The sequence below is a fragment of the Dreissena polymorpha genome, chromosome 4, assembly GCF_020536995.1.
Source record: "Dreissena polymorpha isolate Duluth1 chromosome 4, UMN_Dpol_1.0, whole genome shotgun sequence".
Lineage (NCBI taxonomy): Eukaryota > Metazoa > Mollusca > Bivalvia > Myida > Dreissenidae > Dreissena > Dreissena polymorpha.
Genome location: NC_068358.1, coordinates 120672981 through 120696866, shown reverse-complemented (window position 1 = coordinate 120696866; position 23886 = coordinate 120672981). Strand labels below are relative to the sequence as shown.

The 23886-nt window shown below is 33.7% G+C and overlaps 2 protein-coding genes across 9 annotated transcripts; both read right to left on the bottom strand.

Moving 5' to 3' along the window:
* Positions 1 to 668: 668 nt before the first annotated feature.
* On the bottom strand, positions 669 to 13756 carry LOC127879940 (uncharacterized). Of its 4 annotated transcripts, none has more exons than XM_052427063.1 (7): positions 13606 to 13756; positions 8924 to 9102; positions 8273 to 8478; positions 6362 to 6484; positions 5393 to 5537; positions 2472 to 2627; positions 669 to 1582 (listed from the first exon to the last, which is right to left on the bottom strand). In XM_052427063.1, the coding sequence occupies exons 1-7, from the start codon at positions 13620 to 13622 to the stop codon at positions 1284 to 1286; spliced, it is 1125 nt and encodes a 374-aa protein (XP_052283023.1). In that variant the 5' UTR covers positions 13623 to 13756; the 3' UTR covers positions 669 to 1283. The 4 variants fall into 4 exon arrangements, with proteins under 4 accessions (XP_052283023.1, XP_052283020.1, XP_052283021.1 ...); XM_052427060.1 differs by having other exon boundaries at positions 2472 to 2651; positions 13606 to 13755; XM_052427061.1 differs by lacking the exon at positions 13606 to 13756 and adding an exon at positions 12442 to 12600 and having other exon boundaries at positions 2472 to 2651.
* Positions 13757 to 16012: 2256 nt separating this feature from the next.
* Positions 16013 to 22037, bottom strand: LOC127879941 (uncharacterized). 5 transcript variants are annotated; one of them, XM_052427067.1, is made up of 7 exons: positions 21948 to 22037; positions 20163 to 20352; positions 19644 to 19870; positions 19218 to 19335; positions 18375 to 18491; positions 17578 to 17742; positions 16013 to 17380 (listed from the first exon to the last, which is right to left on the bottom strand). In XM_052427067.1, exons 2-7 carry the CDS (start codon positions 20341 to 20343, stop codon positions 17103 to 17105), a joined length of 1086 nt encoding a protein of 361 aa, XP_052283027.1. In that variant the 5' UTR covers positions 20344 to 20352; positions 21948 to 22037; the 3' UTR covers positions 16013 to 17102. The 5 variants fall into 5 exon arrangements, with proteins under 5 accessions (XP_052283027.1, XP_052283024.1, XP_052283029.1 ...); XM_052427064.1 differs by having other exon boundaries at positions 21707 to 21993; XM_052427069.1 differs by lacking the exon at positions 21948 to 22037 and adding an exon at positions 21436 to 21458.
* Positions 22038 to 23886: the final 1849 nt, after the last annotated feature.

The window sequence follows — 23886 nt, the reverse complement described above, 5'->3', positions numbered from 1 at the left end:
AACCTATGTTTTATACAAGATCTTTACTTAATTCGGAATTCCGTCTTCGTATAAACAAATCTTTAAATGTCTAGAAAAATATCCACCGTTCCAACTACTTTGTACAACCACAAATCATTACAACCAAAATATTCTTGTATACCTTTGATAATATTTATACAACACTTATTTTATAATTTGATTAATATCGAACTCCTTGTAAGTGACTTCATACAGATTAATTGTTTAAATAATGATTACCAGAACTTTAATATATTGACGAAACAAAGGACCTAAGTTCTATCGTGCTTCGTCTACTATAATGGAAAATAATTTAATAGATTGTCAATATGTGTTTATATGCGCATGCGTTTTACAAGATTGTTTATATAAATCAATTCATTTAAGCTCATTTATTCTGTAATTGTATTATTATATCCGTTTTCATCCATTTACTTACAAGCCATATGAAGCTAAAACTTGTCACATGTCATGCGAGGAATGCTACTTATAGTGCAGTTATTACATAAGTGAATGCTGCATAGTATATTGATATTGCCACGTTAATAGCTTACATGTTTGCTGTCTAACGTCTAAAGTCTAAAGTCAGCATCTAATTGTATTAACAGATTGTTGTACCAATAAGCAATATTCTGATATTCCACCATATATAAAACTCGACCAAAATCTAAACGTATTCGTTTAATTGAACACAATTACAAGCCGATAAATAGTAAATATAGATTTAGCAAAAGCGGAATGGTAAGGCGGGTCCCACTTCCCTTTTTATGCCCCACTATTTACAAAATGTTCAACCTGTTGTGTTCCCTTTTTGTTTGTAATGTTGACGTAAATAAAGACAGCTTAAAGGGACTGTCCAACAGATTAAAGCGTCGTTCGACGCGAATCCATATTTTGGGAAACTACGAGGATTGCTTATATAGCAAAAAATACCTCCGCATTTGACGTGAGCGTGGATGGTCGAGTGGTAAAGTCGGGAGACATTTTACTCCAAGCTTCCATGATTCTAGGGGTCAGTGGTTCGAGCCCTGTGGAGGTTAACGTTTTTTCTTCTTTTTTTTATAAATTGTATTTTTATTTTTTACTGGAGATTTTTAGTTCAAATGTTTTAGTGTATCAATATAAAGCATTTAAAGCAGTTAATGACAAGCTTTAATACATGCCAAAATCTGTTAGACGGCCCCTTTAATACCCGCACTTAACAATGAATTCATTTTAAAAGACAAGCAGCAATTTAGATTATGCTACGCAGTCCAAAACAAAGAAGTTAATAACTAAAGCCATTACAAAATGCCTTCAATACTGAAGAGTATTTTTGCTCTGGCCAACCACGCTCTGAATTGTCTAGTAAATACTCCGGGGGGTTTTAGAAGAACTTTAGTTGTGAGTCTGTGGTAAATTGTTCCACACATTTTCAAATCGCATTTGTCGTCAATTTTAGCGTCGTATTCTGACATTTTTGTCATCACTGATGTTAAAAACGGCAAAATATTTCCCTTGCTACTTTTGAGCTTGCTCCTTTCCGTAAACAAATAATTAAACATCCAAGATCCATGTTCTGTGCTTCGCATAGCGATTTTATCTGAAATTGAAATAATAAGAACAAGATGCGTTTGTGAAACACAATGTCCCCCTATATGACGTTTGACCTTGGAGGATGACCTTGACCTTGTGAAGGATGACCTTGACCTTGACCTTTTACCACTCAAAATGTGCAGCTCCATGAGATACACATGCATGCCAAATATCAAGTTGCTATCTTCAAAATTGCAAAAGTATTCATAAAATAAGCGATTTGGGCCACATAGATTTGACCTCTGACCTTGAAGGATAACCTTGACCTTGACCTTTCACCACTCAAAATGTGCAGCTGCATGAGATACACATGCATGCCAAATATCAAGTTGCTATCTTCAATATTGCAAAAGTATTCATAACATGAGCGATTTTGGCCACATATATTTGACCTCTGACCTTGAAGGATGACCTTGACCTTGACCTTTCACCACTCAAAATGTGCAGCTTCATCATATAGACATGCATGCCAAATATGAAGTTGCTATCTTCAATATAGCAAAAGTTATTGCAAAATGTTAAAGTTGGGCCAAACAGACCAACAGACCAACAGACCAACAGACCAACAGACAGACAGGGCAAAATCAATATGTCCCCCACTACTATAGTGAGGGACATAAAAAGCATATAGTCTACACACTGCAATAATGTATCAGCTTATGGAAATAATTGTAAACACTACAACATTAAAACTGACAATAAAATAATAACGCCAAATATGCTTACCCACGGGATTTTTTTGACAGAGATTGTGAAGCTTTAAAAAAAAGCAGTGAGGGCCTTGTAAAACATTTTGTTTCAACATGCTTTTATTTTTACAGAATTATTCAGTTTGTGCATAGTTACAACTGGAGATGTAGATCACGATACAATATGCCACGATGCAGTATACGTACGCGGTTGCACTGGATACATAATAAGGCAATCTCTGGGACAATAAACTGGCGCCACATCAAGCTTCGGAAGGGGTTTCTTTGGCACAGGAGAAGCTGGATTTTTATCAGGATCACCCTTTGTATCTGTCTCATCTCCCCTTTTCTGTTGCTTGTCATCTAAATCAAGGATTGTTTCATTATCTGAAATTTTGAGCGACTTATTATTATTATTATTATACCGGATTTATATAGCGCCCTTTTCATGCAAGAGTGCACGTTCAAAGGCGCTTTACATAAGAACATTTGACGTATCGCAGATACGAATACATTTTGCAACACTGTTTCAAAAGAAATCGATCAAAACTACTCAATTATACTATAAAACTACTCTATTATACTATAAGTACTACGTAAAAACATACACAGTAACCATAGATTAGAAAGATCAACAAGACGCTTTAAAACTACCCTATGTGTATAGCTATAAGACAATTAATGAAACAATAAAATCTAAAACTTAAATAATAAGTACTACGTAAAAAACAAAAAATAATCATGCTTCCTTTAAAAGGGTTAATTCAAGTTCATGATGATTGAGATTTTATATAATGAATTGAAAAAACCACTGCTTTTATTGCATAAGATTGGCGGAAGAGGTGAGTTTTTAGTGCCTTTTTGAATGAATTAATTGTTGAAGAACCTCGAATGTTTGATGGAAGTGAGTTCCAGAGTTTGGGAGCAGCGTACATGAAACTTCGCTCTCCGTATGATACGGATTTAATCTTCGTTGGAATCACTAATGAAGTCGCTTCGTTCTTTGATCTTAAGTTTCGCCTTGGTTCGTAGACTTCAAGTAGGTTTTTCAGATATACAGGCGATTGTCCATTTAAAGGGGCCTTTTCACAGATTTTGGCATTTTTTTAAACTTATTCATTAAATGCTTTATATTGATAAATGTAAACATTGGATCGTTAAAGCTCCTTAAAAAATCAAGAAAAAAAATAAAAAAAGGAAAAGAACATTGCCCGGAGCAGGTTTCGAACCAGTGACCCCTGGAGTCCTGCCAGAGTCCTGAAGTAAAAACGCTCTAGCCTACTGAGCTATTCCGCCGAGTATACAGAAATGACGTATTTTATACCTTATATAAGCAATCTTCGTAGTTTTACAAAATTTAACGACAAAAACAGAACTCTCCAAATTATTCAATCGTTTCGCGTTGCAACGCTTTATAATTTTTAGGTTTTAAAATCGTCAAAAGATGCATATAATGGCTATATTAGAGCATGGTTAATGTTCAGTATTACTGTTTCCTCACAAATATCATAACTAAAACGAAAACTTACGAATCTGAAACAACTTTTTTCAATTTTGTCAATTTACCAAAGCGTGAAAAGATCCCTTTAAGGCTTTGAACGCATTGGTAAGTATTTTGAAGTGGATTCTTTTTTTCTACTGGGAGCCAGTGTATTTCTTTTAGGATCGGTGTTATGTGACTATAGCGGGATGTTCTTGTGATAACACGCGCCTCAGTGTTTTGAACATTTTATAGTTTCTTGATAGCTGATGTTTGTGTTCCATACAGCAGTGCATTGCAATAGTGTAGCCGTGACGTGACAAGTAAATTGACCAATGATTTTGTGGCATTTGGTGTAAGATATTGCCTGATGTGACCTTTTTGCCTAATCTGACCGAAACATGATCTACTTATAGCATTAATATGGTGTTCCATGTTCATTCTTAAATCAAACCAAGCACCGAGATTTCGTACGTATTGCGATGGTTTAATTGTCGAGTCCCCTACTTTAATAGTTAACCCATCCACGTACTTGGCGTTGTTTTGACTTGAAAATACTATGACCTCGGTTTTGTCGGTGTTAAGTGTGAGCATATTTGTATTCATCCACGAGATGATATCGTTGAGGCACTTTTCAACTCGATTTAGTGTTTCGTCTTGGGCTGCTCCATCGGTGGGTTCAAGGGAAAGGTAGAGCTGCGAGTAATCGGCGTAGAAGTGATGCCCGAGTCCATGTTTTTTTTTCAAATTTCCCCAACAGGTTTAGTATACATATTATACAATTTTGGGCCTAACACAGATCCCTGGGGTACGCTGAAGGTCAGCAGCACTGGTTCTGATACCTTGCCGTCAATGCTCACCGTTTGGAAGCGGTCAGATAGGTAGGAAGCTACCCACTGTAGTGGTTGTTCAGCAAAGCCGAACTGTTGTTCGAGGCGGCTTAAAAGGGTTATGTGGTCGATAGTGTCGAAAGCGGCAGAGAGATCCAGCATAACAAAGACAGTGACCTTTTTCTTATCTACTGATTGTAGGACATCGTTTTGAACTTTTAATAAAGCTGTTTCTGTTGAGTGAAAATTCCTGTATGCAGACTGATTTTCTGAATTTAAATTGTTTTCTGTCAAATTTTCATCAATTCTTTTGCTGACAACTTTCTCCAATAATGTTGAAACATATGGCAGATTCGAAACCGGGCGATAGTTTTGTAATTTTTCTTTATCTAAGGTGGGCTTTTTAAATAAAGGTCTTATACGTGATGTTTAAAGGATCTTGGCACACTATGCTTATAAAAAAATTGTAATTGTTAAGCAGTTATTCATGGTCCTTTTTAAGTTTAATTGCTCCAATGTTGCTATACAACAGAATCACCTTCATGTGACGACTAGTCAGTTAAGTGATAAAAGGATTAAATAAAGTCTAATCATTGAATTTGCAAACACGCGTGTTTTAACCAGGCAAATCGTTTGATCAAGGAGGAAACTATTGAATACAGTGAACCAGTTGATGAGCTCCTATGTTTTAATTGAAATTGAACAATAAAATATCCGACATTTTGTAACACTATATTAACGATGGTTCCAACCACGATCGGGCATCTACCTAAATTTATAACAGAAACAAAGAATCGATTTCAAACCATTTTACAAACCCCAAAACTGTAGAATTTCCTCGTCTTCTGTTCCGTCATCCGCATCATTTTCCTCACTCTCAATAACAAGTTCTGACTTCAGCAAAGTCAGGACGTCATCGTCATACCACTTGTTTATGATCGATGGAAGTGAAGACGAGTCTTTCTATTAAAAAAGTACGAAGACATATTCATGGTAAGTTTTGTAAGGCGACATAAGCACGCATATCGCAAAGTTGTGTATATATCATGTGAAATCAAATACGTTTAATCGGCGATGCGCAACGCGCAGATTGTTTAGAGCGAATATGCGGCGAAAATCCATTTTTTGCGATGCATATAGGAAACTATCATTGATTATTAAAGACAAACGAAAAACCTCACGGAGTAAAACTATTGATTGTGCTTATTACGCAGAGAAGTTGTGACCTTAAACTGGTGGTAAGAGATCTGCAATTGCCATATTTAATATTTATACTCATTATTACATATATATTACTGATCAATTACGACAAAAGACTAACAACAAAGGCATATTTATACACCAAACTAAACTGCTCGGACGAAAGCGTTGCTTATGTCGATAAGCGATATAAATTCGCTACTGATCGTGTCTGTAATTGCTTATTACATGTTGTTTTATTTATTGTTTACTAAAACCAAACATGGCCAAATATAAGACAGACGATCGAACGCAATGAAAGGTTATTTCCGATAAAAGCATTTTTTATATTGATAACGAATACGTGGCGCAATTTTGCCGCATAAAACACCCACCCCCCTTTAATCCGTTACAAACCTCAGAATATATGCCTGTACTCAATTCATAGCGATACTTTCAAGTTCGGTTATACATAGCTGTAAGAAATATAATAATTTTTGTGATATTTAATTTAGATTTCTTGCAACTCAACTAACTTAAAACAGAGAGTACACATAAAAGAAAGCAATATTGTGAGATAATTTTGTGAGGATTGAAAGGAAACGCACGGAAGTGTTGCCGCCATCTTTGTTGTCATTTGTGCTTTCTTGCTTCATTTTTGTGTAGGCAGTCGTCACTGGAACACCTGTGTCATACACTTTATCTGGAAGTTTGTTGCTGGACCTGCATGCCTGTCACAACAATACAATTTTTTTCTTAGTATTCGGTAAATTAAATAAAATGTAGATAAATCAATTTCTCTTCCATTAAAACTTCATGAATTCAAGCAAATTTCCATAAAACATACTCATTATAACTTGATATTTGATATCATTTTCTCTTTTGTGTGTGACTTAAAATCACTCGGCTGTTTTATAATATGATTGGGCTGTCCGGTTATATATGTCCGGTTATACACTTGTTTTCAAGTCCGTTACGTATTTATTTTAAAATCTGGTCTTACCATTACTAATAACAAAATCAAGTTACGAATATTATTTTTACATCGGTTTGCATCAAGTTTTGATTGAGTTCTTTTCGCGTATTAAAGATCTTTTCGGTACTTATATAGAATGGTTATCGGGTTTATTTATCGAAGCGCATTTGTTTTCAATTAAAGTGGCGTGTACAGTCTATCTGTCAAAAAAATTACTGCGTCCAGAGGACGTCCTAAAAAACTGCAAAGCGTGCCAAAATACGCTTTTACAATAACCGAAGCATTCGTCTTTTTAGTAAGTGTTCGTGTGTCATATAAATAGATATCGTTGCAGGAATTTAAAATGAACCGTTCACAGGTGGTTAGCGTGTGACTATAATATAAATTAGTGAAAACATCATTTTAAATGATAACTAATCATATTATAACGAAAAATCAACTTTTCTGAAACAAAATTTCACTATCAAATATATATATAACAAGGTATTCAACTCAAAATCACCCGGGGTGCAACGCTTTCCTTTTTGAAAATGTACATATCTTGAAATATTTCTATAAATGCTGGGTCAAATGTTAACAAATAGCACGATACACAACTTGCGTGACCTACTTAACAGCGATCAGACCGAATTCATGAATGAAATCTTCCAGGTGTAAAGACACACCTTCGCACTGGACCAATGAAATCACGGGAAATCACTCGTGTGTTTTAAATATAGGTTAGTTGAAATGTATGTAAACAAAGATTTCAAAAGATGCTTGGCAGTTAGCTTTGATGCATAATTCAACGGAAAGCACGGTAAGAAAATATTTTTTCATACGTTTTATTGAATTATGGTATCGAGGTACGTGAACTTTGCAGGGACAATGCCCTTAACTCCGTGAAGATTTCTGTCTTAGATCATGTCTGATCGATGTCAAGTAGGTCACACGAGTTGTGTATCGTGTGATTTCTTTAAAGTTGACATAGCATTTGTAAAAATATTGCAAGACATACATTTCACGAAAGGAAACTCATTTCTGCGTTGAATAAGACCAAGCTCGTGAAAATCGCTGAATAATTGATGAAGTTATGCCTATTCAAAGCGATGCACCCCGTTTTCGGGTGATTTTGAGTTGAATACCTTGTTATATCTATAAATGATAGTATTTTATTTTAAGAAAAGTTGATTTTTCGTTATAATATGATTATTTATCAGTCAAAATGATGTTTTCACTAATTAATATCATATCCACACGCTAACCACCTGTGCAACTAAATTTAGATTCACCTCGTACTTGTATGATTTACATGCTGGCGAATTCGACTGTACAGACAATTTTGATTTCAGAATAAAAAATCTGGCTTATTTCGCATATTTCGACACATGTTCTTCTTAACTTTTATTTTAATTTATATTGAAATATAGGTTTAATCAGATTTTTACACATTTTATATAAATTAATAAATATTTGATGTATGTGTATATATGTATGTATTTATGTATCTATATGTGTAAATAATGTTACTGGTGTTAAATATTTTACCAAACCAAAAACTAACCTGTATAAAGCAAAGCTTTGGCGTTCCTTTCAGAACATCATTATCCAAACACGTAATGAGTTCACTGACGGGAACAGACTGACCATCCGTTCCTAGAAGTGTCTGTTCGAACACGTTGACTGAGTCAGCACTCTCCTTAGGCAAATCCATTTCCTCGCCATGTGTACTGATCACGAACACGAAACGGTCGCACGGTATGGAACATGCTTAGACAAAGGGAAGACGGAAATTTTTTGTCACACCAACGAGTTAACATTTTAAATTTTGTCGCATATCGGTGTAGTTCTACTAGCGTTTAAAAATTAACACATTTCCATTTCAGTAACAGAACCTTTAAAGCAACTAAAATTACTAAAACTGTATTAGCCCTTATATAAGGTTGAACTATAATTGAAATTAACAACATAAATTTATACAAAGTAAAGATGGTTAACATTAATGATTTTTTACAAATATCAACCTAATAACTTGTTGGTGACACGGCTATGCTATACATACTTCATTTTACTTCTTAAAGCGTATAAAATCAGTATCCAAGTATCCAACAAATGCGAACACATTTGATTTTGTGGTAAATTCAATGATATAAAATATAAATAATATAACAGGCATCTGGGATATAAACTACTTTAACATTAAAACTTGTGTCACCTTTTTTAACATCGTCTCGAATCTGAGCAGCAGTCCGATTGAGTCTCGATTTTATCGAAAACCCAAGTTCCCCGAACATCACACACATTCTATTGTAGTCCTTGATTGCACCGTTTCTAAGGTCATCTTTTTGAGCAAAATCTCGATTCACAATAATTAAAGCAATTTTCTTCCCCATGCTGAAAAAAATGGATAGTTAGATTATTTATATTATACACATTATTTTTGAAGGAAAATGTCGGGGTGGGGAGAGGGCGCATGCACTCACCCAATCCGTTTGTCGGTCGGTTTGTTCGCATACATTACTGTTAGTTTGTGAAGCTTCTTTATTTCTTTAGCTATTAGATGGACACTAAAATTATGTAATCATCATGGCGTGTAGATGTGCAAGACCAAGACGTCTTTTCCATGTTAAATGATGCACACATTAATGAGTTATGTGCCCTTGAACTAAGCCATGTTTAAATGAGTACACGGAGCGCATATTGACAGGAGTTGAATCGAGTATTTGACCCTAACTGTAGTAAATTCAATTTTATGCAAAAACTAATCATCCGATTTTATTGGTGTATACGTTATATTGTCGCTTATTAATTCCTTAAAAAAAAAAACAAAAAACTTTAAGTATATTTCCGTTGTTATTTATGGATTTATAGCGAGTTAAACACGAGAATAAACATTTTATGTTTTACCCCCACGCGTTTTACCTTGTCGATACTTTGTCACGTGACCAGTAGCTATCGATTATCGTTCATCGAAGCGCCGTGGTTATACATGTTGATGTACCCACTTACGTCTTTTTTCTAATTTTACTTTTATTTCTCGGCCGATTTTGACAAATTATATATCATAAGAAAGCCTACGTTTCGTAGTTTTCAGATGTAAAAATATATATGAAGTCTTATTTGGGAAGCCCGGCAAGTTATAATTTTAACTTTTGCAAATACCATACCGTTTTAGAATCTATATTTACGGTAAACATGGTCGTACTTTATACAGATTTGTAGCGTTTATATTTGGAGTTCAGTTTTTAAAACTACATCTTTCTAAGGAAAATATAATTCTGTATACGATAGGAAAAAAGGGTTTAAAAATGAAAGTAAATAAGGAATGAATTTGTACGAAAGTAGCGAGCGGTCATAACGCTCCGAACGTTTGGGGTTTTAGAAACTAGGTTGACATGTTCGTACTTTATACCGATTTGTAGCGTTTATATTTGGAGTTCAGTTTTAAAAATTACATCTTGCTAATGAGAATAGAATTCTGTATACAATAGGAAAAAATGGTTTAAAAATGAAAGTAAATAAGGAATGAAGACGGAAGAAAGTATTGCGCGGTCTTAACGCACCGACCTGATGCTACGGTCTTTGCGCTTATGCTTTTGTTTAGATACCGGTCATTTAATTTCCTTTGACATAATTATTATATTTTTTTATGGAAGTAATTGAAATTTTATTGTTCTAGAAACATATCAATTAAGCTTATTATTATTTAAGCTTAATAAATTAACGATTACAGCTCTTGTTTATAACGAAGACAGGTTGTTAATTTTATGATGAGACAGCGTATATAGCGGACCCTCTTGATTTTTTTCGTCTTTGCATACTTCAAATAAAATGGGTGTCAAAACATTCATCGTTTGTTTTTTGTTTTCAACGAGGTTATTATGTATAATTATATGAAAGGTTATTTACCTTTAATAATCAATTAATTAAAATTATTTAAAGATTCTTGAAAATCCCGGCCGAAAAAATATCAAGAGGGTCCGCTATATACGCTGTCTCGTAATAAAATTAACACCCAGTCTGTGTTGTAAACAAGAGCTGAAATCGTTAATTTATTAAGCTTCATTAATAATTAGCTTTATTGATTTGTTTCGTGAACAAAATATTTCAATATATTCCATACAAAATATAATAATCATGACAAAGGAAATTAAATGTCCGGTATCTAAACAAAAGCATAATCACCAAGACCGTAGCATCAGTTCTCTGCGTTAGGACCGCGCGCTACTTTCGTACAAATTCATTCCTTACTTGATTCCATTTTTATAACCACTTTTTTCTATCGTACACAGAATTGTATTCTTCTAAGCAAGATGTAATTTTAAAAACTGAACTCCAAATATAAACGCTACAAATCGGTATAAAGTACGAACATGTCAACCGTAAATCTAGATTCTAAAACGGTGTGATATTTGCAAAAGTTAAAGTTATGACTCGCCGGGCTGCCCCAATCAGAAGAAAAACTACGTAACGTAGGCTTTCTAATGATATATATTTTGTAAAAATCGGCCGAGAAATGAAAGTATAATCAACAAATAGACGTGAGTGGTACATCAAAATGTATAACCTCGGCGCTTCGATGTACGCTTATCGATAGCTACTGGTCACGTGACAAAGTATCGACAAGCTATTTGCCGATACGGTCCCGTTTCATATCCGTCTCATCTAGAGTCCGTGATGAGTAGAATAAAAAGTAATACATTTTAGAAACGAACTACTTCAACATTTCTCAAGCGATTAAACTGTAGATTAAGATATGTCGTTCCTCGAACTTTCAGATGTTAAAGGCACTTTTTCTATTCCAACTGACCCACACAATCCTGAGTTATTTGCCCTTGAACTTATCTGACAAAGCGGTGTGCTGGTCCATTGGTAAACGTGTTGTTTTTGGATAACATTTTATTTATTGAATCTAATGGAATGCAAGCATCACGAAACAATGAAACATAGTTTATAAGAACAGTTTATAGTTCATATATCAACACGATATACATGTAATGGCTTTAAAAATATTTCAAATGTATAAACATGTGATTGAAATCTTTAAAATAACTTAGTAAAAAGCCATGGAATGCATTTTGATAGAAATGTGAAGAAAGCCTATGGTTCAAACTATGTCTCTGTTATGTGAGTAGTTTATGAGCGAGTCATTAATGCGTAGATACTTTGTAAACTAACGGCTGCATAAACTATATATCGTAATGTCACATAGATAAAACGAGCATTTAAATGAATATGCTGACCTAAAAGTTTAGAACGCAACGGCAGTTAATTTAATAGTTTTAAGTAAAAAGGAATCACGTGTTAGTAATGCATTTTTATATGAGTTAAGTAAAGCGTTACAATAATCGGGCCTACGCTTATTGGTTTATTTTATATATAGTGAGAAGAGATTGAAAACAAAGGTTAATAGCACATCAATCGGTGAAGACACTAGAAAGTAGCTGAACATGACAACGTTAAAAACTTCCGTAACTTCAAGGAAATAAGTTATATATAATATAAGATTGTTACGAATGTTTGGCGGCACATATTATCATGTGTTAAATTATTTTCATACGTCTTTGAGACAAAATATAAAAACTGCACTGCAATGTATGAACCTTTGTTAAAAGAAATTAGACAAGACTATTAACCATGAAAAATGTTATGGTTCATATGGTTAATATAGGTTTAAACTGAACACATTCTTACAATAATAATACAATTATTAATTCTTATGATATTACCTACTTTGACATGTTGTCGAGACTATTTCCGCTCTCACTTATAATCCTGACAACTTTGCCTAAAATAAACTGGTTATTGTATGTAGTTCACTTAAACGTTTTGCTTGCCCCATTCAACTGTTGCAATATGATACTGAAGATAATGTATTCACTTTAAAGGTAGTTTTCCAATAAAATGTAACTTCTGTTACACAATTACTGAATAGGTTTTACATATTGATTTCAAAACAATTTTCGATCCTCGTAACTTGTATACTTAAACAAACAATGCTATACATTTCTGCTTCTTTTCGAAATAAAAGTGCAATATTTAAGATTGTTTATTTTTTTACACGCTGGTTTAAAAGACGTGGCATATTATGAGAACACATGCGCTCGGCTGCGGGCGGCCGGTGGGTGGCCGGCGCGCGGCCGGCGGGCATCATGCCGGAAAGTACTGTCTGCTCAATATCCCAAAACGTTTTAACTTTTCATCATGAATCTTGGTGAAAATTTAGGTGATCATAATACATTGGTCAAGATAGGTAACCATTCAGATTGCATGAAAGACTCAATAATTTTGGTTCTGGGATTGTAAAAAATATGGTAATATAAACCTATTACACTGTCTATGCTTAATCGTTAAACTATTTTCATAACTACATATGTTAAAATCTTTATGGGGATACTACCTTTACCAAGTTTAATAGCCAGGCTTATCGCATTATGCACCTTTGAATTATGGTCCTTGAAAAATGTCAACTTTGCCACAAAAATATATCATGTTATCTAATTAATCGTTTTTGTTTAATAGCGTGTTGGCATGAACAAAGCTATTTATAGTAAGCTTGAATAGAGACCGCACTCCGGAATAAATTTGAAGCTCGTCAGGTCAAGGTCACTGTTACTCATAATCTGCATTCACTCAATACCTCGAGTTTGGATAAAGGTATTGAACTGAAACTTTGTGGAAATGTTTCTCACATGTTTGTCCAAATTTTTGACGCTCTTAAATATTAAGCTACTTTTTATATGGGTAGTATTTGGAGCGTACAAAGGGGGAAAGACCAAATTAATGGTGGGAATTTTTCGTTCTTTGTCTATATGGCTGCGCAAGGATTTTGTTCGCAACATTCAAGCCCCGATATAAGACACTTAATATCAACGGATTGCAATAATATTTACATACCTGTGTAGATAATTCATTTCTCGATAATGTTCCGTAGAAATTATGTAATGACACTTTGAATTTTGCACGCCTGATCAATTTAAATCCAACCACTATTCAATTTTTTAATATCTCTCGATTCGCTCGCTGTGTAGATATAAATCGATAACACGACCTCGATGTAAAGCATCTGGTTTAAAGTGGGAGAATAAACAGCGTAAAATACAGTTTGCGTTCGTCTGTTGTGGTGCAGAGCGTTACATAGTAAACCGATGTTATACTTTTCTGGATTAATTTAGCATTTTTTTTTCTAAATTGACAATTAAAAAGTTCTGAAATAAATTACATCTTTTATTTTTATACTGTACAAAAATAATTTTCCGTCCTTCTATGTAACGTAGGATGTAAGTAAATAAAACAACACAGGCAGAGGTGCGAAAAAGACAAGCATAAAAACTTGCTGAAACTTAGAACAGTGAATAGAAACTGCACAATATCTGTTTTGAACATATGCTTATTAAATCGACAAAGATTAGCATACTAGATCTAGTTAGGTAAAAGTCGGTGTTAAAAGCTCATGTTAAATTAAATTACGCGTACACGTTACACCGTAATGCCTTCTTCTGATTGGTTCATATTCAAATCAGTTTCATGAGATTGCTACAAGTCAGTGATTAGTTTGCCATTTAAGCAGAAGTTTAACTGAAGAATTTATGCCTTTCCAACTTCAATTTGACGATATTTGAGGTAAAAATCGACTTTTTAACTAAAACTGAATGAGTTGGTAATGCTATTTTGCAATTTTACGCAAATCGATGAAAATTAAAACTTTCTGGTTTCCAACACATTTTTTACTTTTCACCGATTAGACGTTCCAAAGAATTTAGCCCATATACAAAGTATCTCTAAATTCTTTGCGCGTCTTATAAATAAGACAACTCACATGTTAACCTAAGGCTAATGTAAGGGCCAGTTGGGTAATGCTAAATGCAACTATTGCCTAATATAGAAAAAAACAGTTTCTGCATAATTTCTTAAGTTTTGACGAAAGTAGTATGCATTAATTGTGAATGTGGGCAGCGTACATGCATGCCGTGTTAATATTTCTGTGCCTGTTTATTATTTGCTGTGCCATCATTTCTACAACAAATGAACACACCATTCACATATCGATGTATGCATATCTTTAAAATGGCGTGTTTTGTGACTATTTAAACTGTTGTTGAAATTTGACTTTAATTTTTTGAACCACGTTGTTAATACTCCTTTTACAATGGACAGTGGGTATATTTACTGCGATGCATTGTTATCAAATATTGGAAAATTTAACAATTGTTAGAGTAGGGGAACGTATATTGTTAAGTCAGATGTGTCGACTACGTGTAGTGGGTTTTGTAAATAGCAGTACAATTAAAACTGGTACAATACGTGCACACGTCCTTTAACACGGTCATAATAACTACTATTTTTGTTAAGGACGTTTATAACTACCATTTAATACTAGCGATAAACCACATTGAGATAACATATTAATCATTTGTGAATATTGATCCTGTTTCTGTTGCAAACAGTGACCTAGTAAAACAGTGACCGTCTAAATTAGTTGATATATTGAAAGGGACAGTTTAATGTGGAACTTTCATTAACGTGATACAATCAATCATTATTTAGTCGACAGGAATGCTGACAGTTGTAGAAGGCTCGAACAGAATAATTATTGTATTGTGTTAATTAAGCACGTGTCTTTGTTAAACGCCAAAATTTAAAATGAAGCAGGATAAATCAAATAAAGCTCAACCTATTTCCCTCTTCTAAGCCTCAACAGATAAACTTTCTCCATCTCGGCACCAACCATGTATTCTCTATTTGTCAATATAATGTTGTTGTCATATCAAGTGTAGATATTTATTTACATAACATATATTCTATTTAAAAAAAAAGGTTCAATCGGCGCAATAGGGACGAGGGAGGTTTATCAATTACATCTATGAATCTGTGTGCAGATGCAAAACGGGTATTTTATGAGCGTACACAATGTATAGTTATATTCCGAGTAGTAGGGTGGGAAGGCTGGAATATATATTGGAATCTTGTTATCACGTATGTCTTTCGGACTATCCCGAAACGTGTGCTCCGAATGTTACCTCAGCCTGTATTACATTTTTTTCGAACTAACTTTGTACATGTGTTCTCGATCCCTGATCGGACTTTTACTTTCGCATGCATTTATAAATATCGAAATAACCTGGCACATTCTCACCACTATGGGACGTTGCGATCGCGCACAAGAAACAGCTCGATGCTTTCAAGGTCAAGTTAAAACTAGGGCTCATTGTGTGTAAAAAATATGGTATCTCCACATGTGCACTCTTTAACTTTGCAACAATATGTTGTGGGGGTTTGGGTATGCACTGAGCCAAAGAAAGTCTTGAGGGTCGAGTTTAATTGAAGACGCACGAAAGTTCACCGGAAAGTATACATAAAGAAACAGTACACACATTTAAATATAAGAAAGTTTCAACACCGATTTAATTAAAACAACACGTATATGCACGTTTTCTAAAAGTTACTAGTTACTTACATATGGCGACTTTGCAAAAGTTTGGACAATTTATATCCATAGAAACAATGTATATGCACCAATGTGTACGTAAGTAATAAGCACAAAGAAAGTTGAGACTGTGTAAACTTATTGTTGTTCAACAGACTTATCAACGAATATGTTGGTGTTTATATTGTATTTCCAATATATTATTCAACATTTGTTTCACTTAATAATAAGTTAGCAATATATATAGGTTTCTTAACGCCACTTCAAACTTGTATCCGTAAAACACGAAAATAAGATACATAAACTGTTACAAAAAAGAAATGCGATGCAAAAAATAGTTTACAATATGGGTTTTTGGTAACGGGGGGGGGAGTGGCCATGGCGGAATATTTTAACATAACCAACCGCTCAAAAACTATTTAAACAGCAATACCCTTGTAATGTTATCGTATATTTGGAAATCGTGGAAACAGTAAATAGAATTTAAGTTTTGTATAATATTGTAATCCACAATTTTCGGGCTGTTGTTTTGAGAGCCTACTGTCATAAGCTTTAAGTTGTTGCGATAAATACATGTTTATAACTTTGAACGCCATTGTCCTTGTATTGTCAACCGACCACCTGATTAAAAAGAATATAATTACATTTCACAATAGTACAGTTTAAAGAAGACACACATTTAAATTTTTTAATGCGTCTGATACCTACTCTTATTCTATTCAAAGTGCAAGTTTGTGTAAGTTTAAGTTAACTTCCTCACCTTAACCGATATCTTAAAAATGACATAGTCTATATAATTAATGCTGATATTGATAATTATAATAATACTATATCGGAATCAATTTTGATGGAAAATAATTAATATTTGAAAAGCAAATACTTAAATTTTTCGAACATGTCTGGTAATATGTCACAATCCGTTTGCCACCGTTCAAAAACATAGTTACGGTAAGTAGCATGCCGTTTATCATTTTCTTTTCGATTTAAGCATTGACTTCCAGGTTTCGAACTGCTTTGTCGGTGCGTGTGTATTTTTAAGAAAAACTTCACGGGTCAGCCTGTGGTATATAGTTCCACACATTTTTATTTCTTGACCTTTGTAATGCGATGTGTGATCGGCCATCGCACGCAGGACTGTGGTCAGATACGACAAGATACGACCATCGTTCTTCAACATGTTCCGCAGTTTGAACATGTAGTAGAGCATCAACGATCCCGTGTCAGCCTTTCGCAAAGCATATTTATCTGAAATCCCAAGTTACAAATATCAACAAACATTGCTGGTCAAAAGATCAATGTTTATTAGCAATATTTCAGACGTAGGCATACATTTAATTTTTCAGTCCAATTAATACATTTTAATTGTTGGTGTTTGGTTTTCTATGCTACCGTTTTATTACATAAACGTTATTCAAGAAAACGTGAATAGAACTCTAACATACGCGGTTGAACGGGGTACATAACAAGGAAGTTGGTGGGGCAATCGACGGGAGCCACCAGAGTAGCCACTTTGGGCATAGTCTTCGAATCATCAGCACCCCGCACATCGGGCGTGACTTCGCCATCCTCGTTATCCGAATCGGGCAGATCAAATGGACTTTCTTGAACTAAAAAGTTGAATTCGATTGTTACTCACAAACGAAATCGTACTGTTAAATTTACGTCAATCTCATTTATTTATTGTAAGCATAACTGCGCAACGGTAACTATGAGTATGTTAAGTTTTTGTCAGTTGTTGTGTCATTGAAATAAGTGGATACATACATGTGCTCAAATATGACTTTTCAATAACAAATAAAAGAGAAAATCAACATATCTTTTATCTCCTTTTGGTGTATTGTATCGTTTGCGATGAACATTTTAGTTGTGTATCATTCGTTTTATCAGTAATTTGACCTACATAACCGACTGTTAGTCATTCACAATATTCATAAGGCAATGTATGGATTAATCCTAATAAGTAGTGTTGCGGTATATTATATCAAATATTTTTCTGAACTAATTAATTGCATGATAACATACGTGTAGTTTCCTTTTTTTACAGCAAGTTATGAAATCTCTTTGAATTAAACATTTGTTACAGTTAAGTAAATGTATACCAGACATTATATAGCCACACAATAAGCTTTTTTTTTAGACATATATTACTAAAAGGCTTTATTAGTTTGCTCGTTACATAAAACACGTTCCTTAAACATAATTTTATCTGGTTGATGACATATAACAATTTCATACTGACCACACAAGTTCCCGAATGCATATGTTTCTTCTACATCATTAACCGTTTGGTGTACCTTTTTTCCTTCGGTCTCTGCGTTCACGGCTTGAACAACGTCGTCATCATACCATATGACCTGCAGTAGAAAATATTGCATAAGACCTGCGTCAAAACACAGCGACTTAAATCTGTTGCCTTAAATTGTCGATAAATGTTAGGAGTTAAAAAGTGTTTTAAGCATAATTTTGTTCACTCTTCTTCGATGAAGTGAGGGTATATTTGTTGTATCTTTCGGTTGACGGTCGGTTAATGATCATATATTGCATGCTTAATATTCAAGTGCAAGCTTTAAACTGTGCGATCTTGGCAGTGTTTGTATCATATTCAAAGAAATTTACTCCCTTAAGATATGTATTCCGTTGGTCTTAGGTTTCAACATGCATTAATTGAACCCATTTTTTTTTCAAAATGTGTCATAGCGATATATTGTTTTATATTAAACAAGCGAACATACAACCATGTCAAAGGAAGATGTGACAAATAACCGTTCCTTTATTGATAATTGAAATTGGTACGATAATGAAGCGTGTGTATGGCATTTCGTATGTAATATGGCAGCTACACATGAACATATGAATTAATTACAAAGCGTGTAACATGTACCGTATGTATTACAGGCATTAGTGGTGCAGTAGTAACCGGGCTTGTTTTCACTCTTTAAGGTCCCTGATTCGAAATCAGGGGAAAGGGCAACTTTTCTACTCATTTGTTTTCTTTGTATTAAAATTATTTCAAATGTTTTTACATATTTTTACATAACAAATATTTGCAAACAAGTTATATATTTTTAAAAGTTAGTTTCCTTGTTTTGTATGTTAAAGTGGAGAATCCCGCCATCTGTTTTGTCAAACTGCTCCTGAACAAATAAACTTGTGCCCTCGTCAATTGCAATTGTTTGATTGCCCTCAATTGAACGACAAGCCTGCAGAAAACACACATGTCATTTACGTTAAAGATATTGACGCTGTTCATTTATCGCAATAAAAAACACATAAACATCATGATACATAATTAATCGTTAATTACAGTGTATTATTTACTGGCAATTGATTGTGGTATTGTGTATGCTTTTCTGTGGATTATTTAGGTGCAAACATTTCAGCAAGTATATGTAAATATTTAAATGGCTTTTTTTGTCCGTATGTTGGATCACTTGTCAAAATGAGAAGCTAAACGGTGTTAAACCGTTACTTTAAACATAATCTATCACCTTTTCTGACATCAACTAACCTGAATAAAACATATTTTTGGCATATTCTTCAGTGCGTTGTTGTCTATTTCCTTTAGAAGATTATTCACAGAGAGCGCCTGTCCGTCAATCCCCAGTACCATTTGATCATATACCTCCGCCCGTAGGCCTGTTTCGCCCCCGTGTGCATTGCTGTCCTTGGGTAGGTAACTCTCCTCACCGTGTGTGCTCAGCACGAAGACGAAACACTCGCTTGGTATACTGCACGCTGAATTAAAATAAAACATTCATATTTATAATTATTTTAATACTGTTTTCTATTAATTAGTTAATATTAGTATTAATTTATGTTAAACTTGTTGATCATAATATCATTATAATTGGTTCATTTAAATTATAATTTTATAGCATATTAACCTACGGTTCGGGGAAGGAATGAATTAAGTATTAAAGAAAGAAAATAAAGCGTTATTTCTAACATATCATTCTGTTCTTAAAGACACTAAATACTAAATTAATTGAATAAATGCACCGCGAAACCTTCTACTATCTAGTAGTACCATCTTTAATTGCAGTCCGGATTCCCTTTGATGTCTGATTGAAGCGATGAATCACGATAAATCCAAGTTCGGCAAACATCCAACACATTTTCTGGAAGTCTTTGGTCGCACCGCATCTTTTATCATCTGTTTCTTGTACATGAAATTCTTTGTTAACGATAATCAGAGCTACTTTTGTCATTGTGGAAATCTGAAAGGCACGCCGCAAAGCCGACAACATATATAAGAATCAAGTTAATATACGCAAAGTATTATTTATTTTGTTTGATTATTTAAATTCGTACTATCTTATACAATTTATTCATTTTCATCTCATGCAAAAATGCACCAAAACACAACAAACAATACTCCACGTCGATGATGGGCTTTTGAACGCAACTTCGATGTAATCCTTCTTTGCAATTTTTGATCGCGCAGAGCTTGCTGCTCAATTTCTTACACAAGTCAAATAGAAAGAAAACATGTGAACTCACAATCTTCCACAAATCATAATGAATTTGCTCCGAACATTTGTTTAAGTATGTCAAAGCCGAGATCGAAACTTGTAACCGATCCGTTTCAAAGCTGTGCTGCTAAGGGATTGTCAATTTTCCTCATAAGACTATATTGAATTGTTGTGAACAATATTACTGCCTTCCTAAAACTTCCTTATATTATTTGTTGCAACGATACATCGACCGAGTTAGAGCGAGGAACCGGTTCCGGTGTAATGAACATGATCAGGTAATAAGGCAGTTTTCTATTCAACCCTGTACATTTACCACTTTAGATTGTCCAAGCTTTACGAAACTTGCCCAGAACCTTTTCTCAAATGATAACTATTTATGGCAAGCTGGGAATTTCGTAGATTTTCATATATTGCTACATGTATAGGACACTTAGGTCGGACTAGTTTTTACCTTCTTGTTCATTTATACTTTGCTGAGTTAAAAAATGTAGCCACCAATCTGGAATAGTTTTCCATTAATTGCTATAGTAAAACCTTAAAAAAGGCACCCTACTTATTTGGATCTCAGGTAAGAGCACGATTATTATATACAAAATGTTTTCTTCTCAGTTTGTAAAAACATAAAAAGACAATAGCCTAATTATATAAATTCATCAAATGGTGTGAGATATATATCAATACAAATAATAAATGCATTCTTCCTACATTCACAAAAATAGATTTGCATTCATGTGTTATAAAATTAAGCCGGAAAAAATGAAATGCAATTAGTTAAGATAATAATGCCGAAAGAAAATCAAATATTCACAAAACAAAAACAAGTACCTCGTTAACGAATAAAAATCACGCTTTACAGTTGTTTAAAGTATGTAAACAACCAAAAATTTATCCTCTTGAAAATATAACCTCGATTAATAGTTTTAAAATGAGGAAGTTTTCTCTTTTACCGCCAGGTGTAGCCTGATATAATTGAAATCTATACCTGGTATACTAGCAAACAATATTAATCCATTTAAGTATAAATTAACCCAAGATGTATATTTCGGAAAATGTATGTTCCATTTAGTTGAAAACGAGGACATACGATTATACTTACAATGTGAACTTATCCTTATATCTTCATTAGACCGTTGCAAGACACAAAAGCCGCTCTTATTGAAGTATATGAACATATATTTTAAAAGATTTTAAACGTTTGCAAGTTGGTTTCAGACAGGGTGTTGCGCATGTGGCATACAGCAACCACTTGTTAAAGTTTAAAATATATATCCACTAGTTAAACTGAATAGAAACATGCTTTTAACAGGCAGATGTTCCCTGCCTATTTTCGTTCTCACTTGTTTATGATCTGTGCAACTTCATCTGCAATAAACCGGATATTGATCTGTATGTAGGTCACTTAAGTATTTGCTTCTCCCAGGCAAGTGTTGCATCATGTTTTAAAGGTAGTTTCCCAATATTGTATTACTGCTAAAATACAATAGTTTAATAGGTTTTACATATTGATTCAAAATATTTTTCGACATTCGTAACTTATATACGTTTACAAAAATTAAATACGTTTCGGCTCCTTTGTAACATGTAAACAAAGAAATGCTTTGTTTTGTTCGATCTTTATAAGCCCGTTTAAAATGGGGCGTATTATGGGAACACCGGCGGCGTCCTGAAAAGTTATGTCCGCTACAAAGTGCATACAATTTCAATCAAATCAACATGAAACTTAATTAAATTGTTCACTCTGTATTTTAACTAAATTTCAATTTTGTTACCGCCAGGCCAATGTCACTATTACTAAAAATAGAAAACGTGTTTATACCCAATAACCTGATTTTAGGTGAAGGTTTTGGTCGGTCGGTCAGTATTATGTGTCCGCTCTCTAATTCAAGTTGTTTTCATCCGATCTTCACCATGCTTGGTAAGATGTTGTATCTAGATGATGTCTATGTCAAGTTCGAATTTGGGTCATGCCGGGTAAAAAACTAGGTCACGAGGTCAGTTAATGCGTTTTAAATATTCAGCTAATTCAATTAGTTTTCATCCATAATTTTCACCAAACTAGGTCAGAAGTTTTATCTAGATGATCTCTACGCCAAGTTTGAACATGGGCCATACCGGGCAAAAAACTAGGTCACGTAGTCACTTAATGTGTTTTTTAACATTTAGCATGGTGTCCGCGCTCTAATTCATAGTGAAGTCTATAAATAGCAAGACAACATATACTTGTGTAAAACGTTCTCACTACCTTTAACACGGTAAAGTTTAAATTATTCTCATTAAGGAAGTTAATACCAAAATAGAATACCAAGAAAACACTATAACGAAAAAGTACTATGCAGTTACATGAATATAGTCTATGTCGCCAAATTCAGTCAACAGTTATTTTCAATATTGATATTCCATCTTTGTAAGGAAAGGTTCAATATGCGCGATATAGATCAAATATGACAAACAAATGCAGATATGTGTCGATTCAGATAGTTATATAAGCGTAAAATAGATATTTTATAACGTTTAGTATGGTGAGCCTTAACGTTTCAAATGATTCAAACGTGTTTATAATCCTATTGTTTGTCCGTCTGATCAATAGTTAAGATTCTATTATATTATTTTATTAAAGTCTACTTTCGAAAATATTATCAAAGTTAATTGTATTAAATTGAAAATAATATGTTATATTCGAGCATTTGAATGACTATATATAATTTCCCTGAAAATCCGATAATGTAACTGAAAATAAATAAATTAGGAATGTACTGGAGTAACTTGCAGACCATAGAGTATTCGCAATATATTATATTGATATATTGTTATATTCTAATACCTTTTGAAAATATGGATTTTATGCTAAATTTTTAAGTGTGTCTAATCCTAAATGAAAACACACGATGATTGAATGAAAACACAGTTTATAAAAACATAAATACTATTATAAGTAGAAATTCAATAAAACCGTCACCAAGAAAACGTCGAAAGTGCCTGGTAATATTTCATAAGCATTGAACTTATTATTGCTAAGATAAATGATGTTAACTGTTTTCATTGCTAGATGATATTATTCCATTTACCATTTAAATGTTTTGAATGAAAACTAAAAGGCTAATTACCATAACCAAATATGCACCGCGCAAGACGTGGTATCTCACAAACACCATCGCAATAAAGATACCAACAGCTGTGATTATTGACATACACATTATATAACCGTTTAATCATCAACAAAGTAAAACAAATATAGGCTTTATTATCTTAGAATGACAAATTTACAGATAAACAAAC

Bases quoted from the DNA above. Each gene is read 5' to 3' on its own strand.
- LOC127879940 (XM_052427060.1), bottom strand. The intron at 5,538-6,361 runs GTGCGTTTCCTT...CTTTTTTAATAG, and splicing joins AAGATGGCGGCAACACTTCC to AAAGACTCGTCTTCACTTCC. The intron at 2,652-5,392 runs GTTTGTAAAATG...TCAAAATTTCAG, and splicing joins GGAAATTCTACAGTTTTGGG to ATAATGAAACAATCCTTGAT.
- LOC127879941 (XM_052427067.1), bottom strand. From the start codon at position 20,343: ATGACAAAAGTAGCTCTGATTATCGTTAACAAAGAATTTCATGTACAA. The intron at 19,336-19,643 runs GTTAGTTGATGT...TGTTTTCTGCAG, and splicing joins CAAAAATATGTTTTATTCAG to GCTTGTCGTTCAATTGAGGG. The intron at 18,492-19,217 runs AGGAAACTAACT...ATTTTCTACTGC, and splicing joins CCACTTTAACATACAAAACA to AGGTCATATGGTATGATGAC.